Here is a 13,327-nt window from a genome sequence, read left to right on the forward strand (position 1 = left end):
CCGACGCGGAACTTGATCCCGGGTCTCCAGGATCACGCCCTGGGCCGAAGGCAGGCTCTAAACCGCTGCGCCCCCCGGGCTGCCCAAACCTTCCTCTTTTGAGGCCTGAAGCTCCCCTGGGAGTGGGGCTGTTCGGAGGATGGGCCGCAGAGCAGAGCCAGCGGGTGGGACTCCTGGTCAAAGCCCAGGGGTCTCTGAGCCGCCCGCGGTGCTGTTCCAGGGCAGGTGTGGGCAGGTGCTCTTGGCACCTCTGCCCACACGCGCCAACCAGGCAGGCTCCGCGCCCCCCTGCACTGTAGCAAGGACCTGCTGTCGCTGGTTGACCTCCGTGCTTCGGTCAGGGAAGCAGGCCCGGGACACACCGTCCGCCCTCCCCGCCCCTCAGCCCTCGGCACGTCAGTCCTGGGCGAGCACTGCTCCCAACGTCCAGCCTGGTTCCCGCCGGCGGATGTTTCTCTGCACCCGTCGGGAAGCTTCCGTGCAGGGACGGGACCGGCGTGCACAGACCCCGTCTCCAGCGGGCGGGCACCCGGCGGGCACCCACCCGGCTGCACCTCCGAGGCTCAGGGCCCGCCCGGGGGCTGCAGGGGTGCGTGCAGAGGTTCCACGGTGACTCCCGGGGCCGTCGACCCTAAAACAGGTCTGCTTTTTACTTTCCAGGTGGTGGCCACACTGGGGACCACGTCCTGCTGCTCATTCGACAATCTGTTAGAAGTGGGTCCTATCTGTAAGTATCCGGCTGAATTTTCTTCTGCAAAATGTTCTCGGCACGGGAAGCTCCCGTGGACCTTCCTCTCGGGGCCCGTCCTCTGTCAGGGCATTAGCCGTTCACTTAGGCAAGGTAACACCGCGACCATGCAGGATGCAGTGCCGGCCGGGGGAGGACGCGAGGGACGCTAACACGGGTGACCCCACGATCCGATGCTTGCCCCGACTCCTATATTCGCACCGGCACAGATTTCATTAGCGTCAAGTCCGCAAACTCAGACCCCGGCTTCCGTGGACCAGTGGAGCTCAGCCGGCCCGACGCGCCGTCCGGAAGGAAGGAGTCTCCCACGGGGCGCAGCCGGGCCCCAGGGTCGCAGGGCTCAGGGCCCCCTGAGCGAATCGGGCCAGAGTCAGGTCGGTTACCGGCTTCGGAGGAAGCGGCCGAGGCTTCTGAGGTGACCGTCAAGAAGCACGTGACCTCACGCCCTAAAGCCAGGGACACCCAGACCCCGGATTCCTCGGGGGAATCTGCTGCTGTGCCTCCGGGGCCACTCGACCCTCCCGCCTCCATCAAGCACATGGCAGGGGGGTCCCAGGGAGGGGGTTCAGAGGATCCCCAAGGCGGGCCGTGCGTAAGGCCCATGTTTCCAAAGTTTCTTCTTCAGTGCAGGCCTGGGAGGGGTTTCGTGGCAGGGGCTTTGCCCTGGGGAGGGGGTGCAGGTTCCCGGCCCCCTCCCCGGCCTTGTTCCCGGCCTCAGGGCCCAGCGCCCCCTCCCTCCGCTGCCCCGACAATGGGGCTGTTCAGACCTCAGCCCCCATCCCTGTAGCTGGTGTGAGACACCACCTGCGGACACCGGTCCCGGCCTGTCCGCGTCCCTCCCCCATGGGGTCCCCCGCAGCAGCAGCGTCGGGCTGTGTGGTTGCACCTGCTTGGGGCCCAGCCCCACCACCTCGGCTGTGGGCCGTCCTGTCCCCGGCGTCGTGTCCCCATCTGTACGGCGCCAGGGTCGGACACCGGAGCTTCCCTCACTGGGCCGTGCAGAGGGCGGCAGATGCACAGAGATCGTGCGACCCTCGGGACGGGCGCCGCGGGCACGGATGTGCCGGTTCGTGCAGGTTCATGTGCAGCCAGGGGCAGGCGGGTGACAGCCGGTGGCTGAGGCCCGTGGCCGGGGCGTCACCCCGCAGGCTGCAAACGTGCCCGGCCCAGCGGCTTGGCGCTCCTGCGGCTCAGATGTCGGGCCGGGAACTGGATATCCCAGGGCTCTGGGGTTTAGGGGCGCCTTGGCAGGGCAGGGCCCACGCAGCCCCGCGGCCGAGCTCCGGGCCTCCGCCAGCCGGATGACAGCCTGGGAGGCCCGTGCTCTCCGCCCACGGCAGGTGGGGGCCCGGCTCAGGCTGTCCCGCGGTCCTGGAGCCCCCCTGCCCCCTGGGTCTGGGGTCGCAGGGACCGCGAGCTCCAGGAGGGTTTGGTGCAGACACAGGGGCCGGTGTGGGCCGACTGAGGGGCCCGACAGCCGCAGAGCCACAGCCCCGCCGCTCACGGCCTCAGTCCCTACGTGAGGTTCATGTCCACATCATATTTACTGCGGGTGACACTGTCATGGTCAGGAGGCCGGCACCTGCCCATAAGCCCCGGGCCGCCCGCTCCGCCCCCTCTGACACCGGGTCCTCGACGGTCGCCACTCACTCTGTGGTCCACGATGTCAGATGGCGTCAGACGGGGCTGCCCGGGAGCCTGAGCTGACCTCGCCCGGTGCTGTGACTGGAACACACCGTCGACACGATTCAGTCCCTGACGCGTCCACCGTGATTCAGCAAAGTCGGGGGCGCCGGAAGGTGGTTGTCCCCAAACTGCTGCTTTAGGAAAAGAGGTTTTCTTTTGGGGTAGTTTTAAAACGAGGTCCCCCGCGGTCCACTAGGATGGGTCTAGGGAGGTTTCCTGTAGGTTATACTGGAGCGAGGAAGGGATGCAGAAAGCAGGTCATTGAAGGCGACAGGCAGGTGTGACAGTGGGAGGCAGAGTGTGGGGCCCCAGGGAGGGCGGAAGGGGAGCGGGGCGCACAGGGCAGCCTGAGCCCCGCCCGGCGGCACCGGGGTGCTCAGGAGGGGGGCGCAGGAAGGGTCACAGTCCCTCAAGCACCGCCCTCGCTTCCAGCACTTTCCGGAACCACCTCGGGTCCGATGATCCACCAGAAGGACTTACAGGACTCCCTGGAAGCCCCTCAGGGGTACGGGGTATTGCAGCGGGCACAGGTGCAGGGCAGACGGGGGAAGGTCCGTGGGTGGCTAGCTCGCCCCGCTATGACGACACCCAGCACCGCGGAAGCTCACCGGGCCTGTGGCCTCAGAGGGTGATGGGGCGTCAGCCACGTGCTGGCCGCCGGGCCGACCCGCGGCCTCCAGCTCCTCGGGGGAGCCCAGCTGGCACCTGCCGTCCCCGGGTCGCACGAGGTCAGGTGGCCTGGGGCCCGCAGCCACCGGCATTAGTCAGGCTGTCTCACTGTTTGGAGCCAAAGAGCCAGGCGGGAAAGGACCCTCTCCGGCGGGGACTCCAGGGGCGAGAGGTCACCTCCCGGGAGCAGGGCAAAGGCCAGGGCTTTTCCGAAGTAAAGTCAAGGCCCCGCTGCACCCCTTCCCCCGTGTGCCCCTGTCTTTTCCACCTTCTCCGCGGCCCCTACACATTCCCGAGTGCAGGAGTCCCAGGGCTGGTGTCATTCCGTCCCCTGCGTGAGGCCGTGGATTCCGACCCGCAGTCCTGCACGTGTCCTGGGGGGGCCCCGGCCAGCATGGGTGGCTCGGGGGTCTCTCACGAGGATGAGGGCTGAATGGGAACCCTCATGCCTCTGGAACCCGTTCCCCTTCCTCCTTCCTGACCCGTCTGCCCGTCCAGGCCCCGGGGCCCTGCTCTGTGTCACCCCTTCCCTCCGCAGTCCCGAACCCAACAGACACCACAGTCTCGATCCTCTGAAGAGCCTCTAACAGAAAACCGAGTTTCCTGACCGGTGGTCGGGGGCGGCCCGGACGGCCCTGCGGAGAGCACAGCCTGGCCCTGCGCTTTGCCGTCTGCCCCGTGGCTGCCCCTGGGGTGCCCAGGCCCGCGGCGCACCGAGCCACAGCGGGAGGCCCCTGCAGCATGGGGACCGTGGCCGTGGGAGCGGGGCCGAGCTGTGCTATTTGAGCAGAGACGCCCCGTTGCCTGGAGGCTGCGGGTTCTTGCGGGCTCACGGCCCCACCCACGCGGGGCCCCGCGGGGCCAGGAGGACGGCGCCACAGAGGCCCGCAGCCCCGTAAAGCGTGCTTCGGGTCCCTCGTGCCCCTTCTTCCACCCGCACGGGAAGGCCTGGCCCTTTCCTGCCAGGCAATTCCGGGGCACGTGGAAAGCAGAAATCATGTTCACGAAGGAGCCCGGGATGGTCGCAGGTAGCATGAAATAAGCCAGGATGTGTTGAGTACGATGGCGTGGAGGTGGGGCAGGGGGCAGGCGGAGAGAAGTCACAGGGGCCGTGGGAGCTCCCCGGCGGCTCTGGGGGGCAGGGTGTGAGGACGGGTTAGCCTGGAGAATCGCAGCCAATTCCCCGTGGGTGACATGCGGGAAGGAGGGAAAGGTGGTGCCGCTGGAATGAAGTGTGGACGAGGCGCCCCGAGGGACGGCGCACACGGCCCCTTAGAGCCTGAGTGTCCACCTTGGGGTCAAGCAGGGCGGCCAATCCCATTTCCTCATCTTCTACACGCGCCCTCCTGGGCCCCGGCCTGGGCCGGCGTGGTCTGGGGCCAGCTCACCGCCTCTGTGCTCAGCCTCACAGCCTTCAGACCCCAGGGCCTGCCGGGGGCCCGAATCGAGAACAAAGGCTTTTGATGGGCCTTTCCCAGGAAGAGCACTGGGTGGGACGGGGCGATCATCAGGCTCCCGCGTCCCGGAGGGGAGCTCACGAGTCACCTCTGGATTTCAGGTAACAAGGAGGACATGTGGCTGCATATCGATGCTGCCTACGCGGGCAGCTCCTTCATCTGCCCGGAGTTCCGGCATCTTCTGAACGGAGTAGAGGTGGGTGCGCTCTTTATCTTGAATAAGATCGTCGGTTTGGGTTTTTATTTTTTTTATTTTTATTTTTTTTGGTTTTTTTTTTTTTTAAACGTGTGTGTATGCATGTATCTATTTTGGGGAAGGGCAGAGGCAGAGAGACAGAGAATCCACAGGCCGACTCCATGCGGAGCCTGGAGCTCGATGGGGCTCCATCCCCAAGAGTCGGCCACCCAACCCATTGAGCCACCCAGGCGCCCCCTCCTATCTTTAATCCTATCCTTGCTTAAAAGTCTTATGTTATCAGTGACTTCTTCTGCCGTGGCTGGGACATTCCATCTGTCACTGCTGTGCTTCGTTTCGGCAATGCCAAACAAATTCTTTGATTAGCAGAAATCAGATTTCCTAATAAGGGGGATTGAGAATCTGCTCAGTCATACAACCTGCCTTCTGCAAACACACTGATTTTCGCAGCTATTTTTTCCGCCGGCACAAGTCCCGGGTGGAGTTCTCACGGCAGCCTGCATCTTAGCTCATAAAACTGTGGGGAAATATTTAGGAAGAAAGTAAAATCTTAATGCCTTTCGGATCCGGAGGTAATGGGTCAAACCAACCTGCAGTTCTATGCGATCTGGTTCAGTAGGAATAGGAATGCGTGTTCGGACCACGCCGCTCCGTGGGGTATTATTTTAATAGATATTGAACCAGCGGGCACAGGTGCGTTTGCACGTCCTTTACCGCTTTTGGAGTCTGAAATGGGCGGCACGTAACACCCACTAAGATACCTGCTGCTTCTGAGAAATAGTCGTCAAAGCTCTCGACCAGTACTGTGCTCCCCCTGGGCTGCAGAGGGTGGTGTGGTGCAGACGTGATGCGGGGAGACGGCGACCTGGGCTGGTCCGGACGGGCCATCTCAGACCCAAGTCGGGCCGCCCACTTGGCCGCCGCCGGTGGCAGCTCACGGGGCAGGATGCTCCTCCTGTCCAGGAACTTAGTTGCAGACACGATACAGGGTCCAGAGACATAGACTTAGCAGTGAGCCCAGGGGAGGGAGATCGTGAGCAGAGGAGCCACGGCCTTGACTCTATGCTCGGAGGCAAAAGGCTTTCGTGGGACCCCGGGCCACACGCGGTGCAGGGGTTCGAGGTGCGGCCACTGGCAGTAGAGGACTGTGTGAACGCCAGCTTTCCCCGGGGACGAGCCGTGCCCCTGCGGGCGGGCCGGTGTCATCTGTACACCTCACAGAGTGGCTTTAGTAATGACATCTCCTCCGAGCGGGGGCTGCGGGTTGCAGGAGTTAATTGAATTGAAAGCAGCATCTGGCGGGGCGGGGGGTTCAGGGACTGTCCCTGCCGCCGCGCTGAAGGGCGATAGAAGGATCCCACCCACGAGGCCGGGCGTCCCCCCGCTCTCGTGTCATGCTGCCCGTCGATTTACTTATTGCTCGTTCGGATGCTCGTGACGCTGTAATACCAGAGATGCGGCGTCAGGTGCAGATGCAAATATTCCTGTCCTAGCGAAGGATGTCCGCTGGTTGCTGATAAGTGAAGCAGCACTCCGCTCCGTCTCTCCACCCCATCCGTGCATTTATTCACTACTCACATGGTAATTGCTTGTGGATCCCTGCGCACACGCCCAGCCCTCGGCTTAGTGCTGGGGAGGGGGTGGCGAGTGGGGCTTCCGAGGCCCCCGTGAATGTCAGGGAGGGGGGCTGTGGCGTGTGAGAGGTTCCGGTAAGCGTGCTAACACCCGCACTCTGCAGCTTGCTGCCGGGAGCTGGGCCCGTGGGTGTCTCGAGGGCGAAACCTCCACACCATACAAATGACTCGTTTTACAGAGATGGGGCATGTGAGCAGGAGGGGCCGCCCCCGGACCCCGGGGATGGAGGGCAAAGCCTTCGCCGGGGGTGCGTGTGGCCTGTCCCCAGTGTCAGGTTAGGGGTTGCACAGTCTTCTCCCACCACCCCGCTCCTCCCCACAATCCCAGGACCTGGGGGTTTCGGCTTTCCTAAGGGGCAGCTAACTGTCAGGCCACCGCAGCGCCAGGCCCTGGAGCAAGATCCTATCAACAGCAGACAGGATCTCATAGCCGATGTGAGTCATTTCCCCGGCTCCTGCATTGTTCCTCGCCCAGCGAGAGCCTTGCTGCCCAACTGGTCAGATAACGGGGTTGCAATATCCTGCTGTGTCCCCAGCCCGGAGATAAGAACCCTTCTCTCTGGCGGCAGGAAGAGCACACAGCAGTTGGGTAATGAAAGGCGATTAAACAGACCAGCCCCGCTGGGAGGGAACTAATAAAATTCTCGGCAAACAAGGCTCTTCTTTCACATTTTGTCTCCTTTTATCAACAAATGAAACTCGTTGTCATTTCCCGTCTCCTTCTCAAAACTGCTCTTATCGAAACCTGGAAGGAAATGAATCTGCTCCCCCGGAGCGGGCTGACGCGCGAGGCTGCAGTCGGCCGAGCAGATGTCTCCCTGGTGGCGGGGCGCCCACCCCTGGCTGCCCCCCTGGGCCTCCAGCTGGACCCGGGTCCTGCTCAGCAGCCGGGGGACCAACCTGGGCACGCGTTTTGAAGAATATAAGAGCGCACCCCTCGGGAGAGCTCCGTGGAGATGCCAAGTGCCCTCCTTGGCCGGTCTTGGTTGTTGAAATCTTATTTTCTGCTTGGAAATAGGGCAGCCCCTAAAATCGACGAGCTAAAGCCTGTTGTTTGCAGTTGCTACGCGCTGTCTTCCAGAAAGATGGGAGCCCGTTGCTGATAGGTGTGCAATGAGTGTGGATATTGTCTTTAAAAAGAAAGAAGAAAATGTTTAGGTATGTGGGAAGAGTCATTGCTTGTTGCATCAGTGGTAATAAAGAAGCCAACCAATTAAATAAAAATCGGGGTGATCCCGATGGCTGTAGGTTAGGAGTGATGTTTCCAGCCTCCTGTCGCTTACGATGATGTGTGTATGCTGAGAACTTCGCTAGCACGTGAACTTGGGGGAAGGTGCAGGCAGAAAGGGTCCCGTAGGCCTGGTCGCTACAATTTCCTCCAGGGTACACGGGAATTCCCGTGTGATTATTCCAAAGGGTCTAGTGGTTTGAAAGGTACATACATTGTACATGAGTCCAGACTGTGCAAATTTGAAAGTGTACGACATAAAATATCGATAACATCCCATGTTACGAGAGAAGGGAGCGCGGTGAATTGTCCCAGTTATTTTGAGTAGGGACTCGTGTGGCTCCAGGGCAGGAGAGTCCCCCAGATGTGAGCCGTGTCCCTGTTGCTGCTGGGACTCGCAGGACAGCAGCTCTCCTCATCCTCCCTTGGCGTCGCCCTAGGATTGCATATTCGGGTTCCCCATGTTTTGAATTATGCAAGGTCCTCATATCCGCCTGCTTCAAACGTGAAAGCCCTACACTGAATTAGGATGAACACAGAAATAAAGGGCGGTGTTAACAGGAAAGTTCTAGATTAGCTCAGTCTAGTCCCTCATATATACGTTCTCCTGGACTCCTCTGGATTTCAGGTAACAAGGAGGACATGTGGCTGCACATCGACGCTGCCTACGCCGGCAGCTCCTTCATCTGCCCTGGACTCATCCCACCGAGGGCACATGGCCGGACAGTAGGAGCGCTAAGGCCAAATCGGGGGCTCTTCCAACAAAGCTTATGTCCTGACCTGTCCTGGGTACACTGCGATCCCGAGGACTGCGAGCAGGCTGGAGGCCTTCATGCCCCGGGGGAGGTGGGGGGCTCGTGCCTTGCCCAGTTCTGTGGGGTGCCCTCTGCAGGCACCTCTGGCCCGACTGGGCGAGTCCCCGTCCTCCTCCTCCAAGCAGCAAGCCTGCCTAGTCATGGCTACGTGATGCTTGTTTTCACATTGCACCCGAGCGATTGCCCTCTGGCCGGATCTTCCGACTTCACCGCAAGCTCCTGAGCATCAGTAGCCGTCACCGTGGCCCCTAGGACCACCACCACCCACCCAGCTGGCCGGCTCCCACCTGCAGATCTGTACACCCACAGACCAGCAGCAGCCACGGCCCAGCCTTGGAAGTGGGGAGCGTGCTCCGTGGCAGGGGCTGGGTGGAGGGGTTCGGGCCTGGGATGCCACCATTTCTCCAGAAAGCAAACATTCCCAGTCGGGTCTATGCAAATTTGCAAACAGTGCAGGAGGCTGTTGAGCTGGGGTCAAACCTCGGGTGTGCTGACTGTTAAACTGTCCTTCTTGCTTTGTGCTTCGGCCCCGAACCACCTCTCATCAGCGCTGTGCGTTCCTGAGCTGTGATGCATTGTTCCCACTTGAAAATGAATAGAGGGGCACCCGGGGGGCTCCACAGTTGGGCACCTGCCTTCGGCTCAGGGCATGACCCTTGGGTCCTGGGATCGAGTCCCATGTCGGGCTCCCCGCATGGAGCCTGCATCTCCCTCTGCCTGTGTCTCTGCCTCTCTGTGTGTGTGTGTGTGTCTCGTGAATAAATAAATAGATTTTTTAAAAACAAACAAAAAAGGCCATGAGTACAGAGAGGCCCAGCGAGGTCCGGAGCCTGGGCCTCCCCAGCTGCTCCTGCCCCCGTGCCCCATGGCCTCAGCTCCCGTCCCTCGGCGCGGTCTTACTCCCGAGAAAACAGATTGCCCTTCGTCGTGTAGGGGGTCTTGTTTACGGCGAGACGTTCGTAACTGAGATGTCTTCTCTTTGTTGTCCCTGTTCCTCGGCAGTTTGCAGATTCGTTTAACTTCAATCCCCACAAATGGCTGCTGGTGAACTTTGACTGCTCTGCCATGTGGTGAGTCTCCCCACCAGCTAGACGTCCAGCCCTGCGCCCACTGCACTTCACAAGGGGGGGTTCGCGGGGAGGAAGCCTGGCGGGGCGGACACCGTCACTGCGGGGCGCGTCGTCCTCTGCCTGCTGCCTCCCTGCCTCCCGAAGTGGGGATTCGTGCTAAGTCTTGCCCCGTAGGAAACTGTGGACCAGAACACAGTACAGCAGCGTATGGGCGCGAGAACTCGGTTGCTCCATCTCACCAGCTTGAACAAAGAGGACGCAAGGAAATTTCAGGGCGTGTTTCTAATCCGGTGGCTTCTGCGTTTTTATTCTTTGATGTTTCATGACTCTAAGCCCAAGGGCTCGAAAGCATTTGCTAAGGAAAAATAAGAGTAGTCCTGTTTCCCACACAGTTCCCTGAAAATTCTTAACAGCAGAGCCACCATCACGTAGGTTATATTCAGAGCAAGAGAAACAATTCAGGAACGTACGCGGATGACCCCCCACCACGCAGACCGTGTTTGAAGGAAGAGGGATCTTTGGGAGCAGTGTGGGAACGGTGGGAACCGGATCTGTGCGTTCATTGCGGGAGGAAGGAGGTTAATCGACCTTAACACTTGGGGGCTTTGCATGAATTTTGTGCAGACTTGGGCGTGTGAGTGAATGAATGGTTTCTCACACCCGAGAGGTGAAGGACGGAGTCCGTACCCGCCCCAACCAGTCTGTTCTCCCGGTTTCCTGAGTGCCCAGATGGATGCTCCTTCGGTAAAAATCATATCTTCAAAAAAAAAAAAAAAAAAATCACATCTTCAGCGCTTTACTAAAAACTCGGTCCAAATCAATTCTTTTCTGTCAGCCTCCGACCCAGACTTTGGTAGGTGATTTCAAAGCCCCTTCGGGTGTGGGCATTCCAGATGCAGCTTCATCCGAAATACTAGCAGGGATCCGTGCAAGTATGGCCTGTACGGAGGTCAGTATCCTTGTCTATTCTTGCGGCTGCGTTCACCTATTTTATTTAAAGTGGAGCACGCGAGGAGTGGCTCACACGGTGTGTTAGAAGTCCCCCCCCCCTTTTTTTTCCGGCTTTCATTGGGACTGAAGTGTAATTCTATCCTGCTGGTGTGTTTGGTCAGATTGTGGGTCCCTGGAACGGCGCTGGTGCACGGCTGGGGCCGGGGGGGGGGGGGGGGCTGCCTGCTTCATTTTGGGAGGGGTGGTGGCCTCAGTGCCAGCTGGCGGGGCCTGGGAGGGCTGCCCCGTGGTCTGGACAGAGGGCCCGTGGCGCACCCGGACATTTCACTCGTTACCTGGGCAAAATCATAATATCAGATGTAGATGTTTAGGGGCACCCGGGTGGCTCAGTCGGTTAAGGGTCTGACTCTGATCTCAGCTCAGGTCCCGATCTCAGGGGCAAGCATTCAGGGTCATGGTCTGTGATGTAACGTTGAGACATACTAAGGATGGATACAGAAATGTGGCGTCCTGGCCTTGGGCCCGAAAAGCCAGGGCATGTTAGGGATGGGGGAGGACGGCTCTGTCCGTGGCAGGGCTGAGAAGGGACGGAGCCCTTCGCCGGGCGCGGTGGGACCGGGGCTGCCAGCAGGACCCTGCGTTCAGCTCGGGCAGCAGCCCGCCCAGGGAAACCTGGCAAAGTGGAAGGGACGTGCGGGAGAGACGCAGGGCTGAGGTCACGTCACGGGGCGGGGGCAGAGGTGAGGCTTGACGCCTGCTGAATGAAAGTCAGTGTCACGTGTCAGGGCAGCCCCCAGCGTGAGCTGCTTCAGAGCAGGGCACTCGGTTACTGGGGGGCAGGGGAGATGAGGAGTCAGTGCTGGAGCAGCCGCCCGCCTGCGTCACATTCTGAGCACAGAGACGGCGCTTTCTGTGTCCCGGACAGAGTGCTTGTCCTGGATTTTCGGGTGATTTCGCGCATGTGGGGAAATCCGTCCTCCCCCAAGCCCCGGGGTTCACCCTGTGACTTCACAAACACGGAGGACTTGTTGCCAGACTCTGATGTTGGAGGATTTGCCTTTCAGCATAGACGGCCGCTGTCTGCTGTGTCAGGCACTGCGCTCGGGCGGCTGCGACAAAGTGCCGCACGCCCCGTGGCTTAAACTCCGGAGCCTTATATCCTCATGATTCTGGAGGCTGGACACGAGAGGCCAAGGTGCGGACAGCACTGGTTTCTGCGGACGCCTCTGCCGGGTGTGCAGACAGACCGCCGTGGTGTCCCTCCTGTGTCCTCACTTGGCCTTTCTTCTGAGCGTGTGTCATCTTCGTGTAAGGACACTGGCCACACGCTGGTCACACTGGCTTAGCGCCCGGGCATACGACCTCGTTTTCACTTATGTTGCCTCTTTAAAGACCCCGTGTCCACAGACGGTCACATCCTGAGGTCCTGGGGGTTAGGGCTCCGGCATACGGATTTTGGGGAGGGGGACACAGCTCAGTGCATGACAACGCTGACAGCAAAGGACTAGATAAAACCATTGGCCTGACATTTAGGGATTTAAGCCGGGTCAGCTTATTATCAACCCTACAAACTTAATTGTGCCACCTACTTTCTGGCTGGCCTATTCGATTCTTGTCAAACTCAGGTTTTATTCTTTCTTTTTTTTTTTAATTTTTAAAAAGATTTTATTCATTTATTTATGAGACACACACACACACACACACACACACACACAGAGGCAGAGACTCAGGCAGAGGGAGAAGCAGGCTCCATGCAAGGATCCTGATGTGGGACTCGATCCCGGGACTCCAGGATCATGCCCTGGGCCAAAGGCAGGCACCAAACCGTTGAGCCACCCAGGGATCCCCCAGGTTTTATTCCGATCTCATTCTACCCCAACACCCCCCCGCCAGTTGGTTGGTCGCTCTCTTGTCTTGGCAGCGACGACACTTAGCATCACCCTGCTTCCAGAAGGCTCCTCCCACGGCTGTCTGAACCCCATGGGCAGCTGCACAGCCGAGGCGCTGGCGGAACAGTGTCCGAGTTCGGAGAGTCTCAGCCTTGGGACAGTTTCCAGTAAAGGGAATAGACCCCAAGTAAAATGAGAAACTAAATAACATCACGTATAGACCGATGTCGGTTGAGGCCCGGCGGGGGAAGGCTCAGGAAGAGAGAGGGCAGAGGTTCAGGTGAGAAGCTTGGAGGTGCCCGGGAGCTGGACGGTGGGGGGAACATGTGGGGCAGATGCCTCCATGCCCCCCCATTCATTCACTGCCTGATTGTTGCAGGCAGAGAGGTCACGGAAGGCCCACTGGGTGACATGGCATTTGAAGAAGGGCCATGCAAGGTCATAGAGCAAGAGTCCAGGAACCTGGCTGGGGTGCAGGTGGGGAGACCATCCATACAAAGGCCCTGAGACAGACGTGTGCACAACAGTGGAAGCCACTGGAGGTCAATCCAGTGGTCCACGTGGGTTTAGATTTGTTTTAAATCAGCTGTCCACGTTTAAAACTGGCGTTTTTACAGATATGTGCAGCTTTTTAATGTCTCACTAGTTAATGAGAGCCCACGCAGCACCGTTTGTGTAGGCGACAGTTGCGAGGCTGAGCAGACCCGCCTGCTGGCCTGGCACAGCCCCGCTGACTTCCACTCTCAGTCCTGAGGCCACCTGGCTCTGTGCCCAGGTGGGCGCCAGCCCCGGGAGCGTGCACGCTTCAAGGGTGATCGTCGTACGACCGCAAGGCAGGGGTAGGAACTGTCATCCCTGTTTTAGGGATGAGGCAACGGGGTCTGCTCATGGGCACACAGCTCTCCAGGCCAGAGCCATAAATGGGTAATGGCAACGCAATGAAGTTTTAGAAACTCACACAGAGTAGGGGGCCTAGGCGGCTCA

The 13,327-nt window shown here is 60.0% G+C and overlaps 1 protein-coding gene across 6 annotated transcripts in view; it reads left to right on the forward strand.

Moving 5' to 3' along the window:
* Positions 1-13,327, forward strand: part of DDC (dopa decarboxylase) — a 74,267-nt gene that overhangs the window by 42,447 nt on the left and 18,493 nt on the right. For all 6 annotated transcript variants that reach the window (XM_077864174.1, XM_077864171.1, XM_077864172.1 and 3 more), the window contains exons 7-9: positions 661-727; positions 4,662-4,756; positions 9,436-9,503. In XM_077864174.1, coding sequence (XP_077720300.1) covers positions 661-727; positions 4,662-4,756; positions 9,436-9,503 — 230 coding nt within the window. The remainder of the gene's footprint in view (positions 1-660; positions 728-4,661; positions 4,757-9,435; positions 9,504-13,327) is intronic.

This window comes from Canis aureus, chromosome 21, assembly GCF_053574225.1.
Source record: "Canis aureus isolate CA01 chromosome 21, VMU_Caureus_v.1.0, whole genome shotgun sequence".
NCBI lineage: Eukaryota > Metazoa > Chordata > Mammalia > Carnivora > Canidae > Canis > Canis aureus.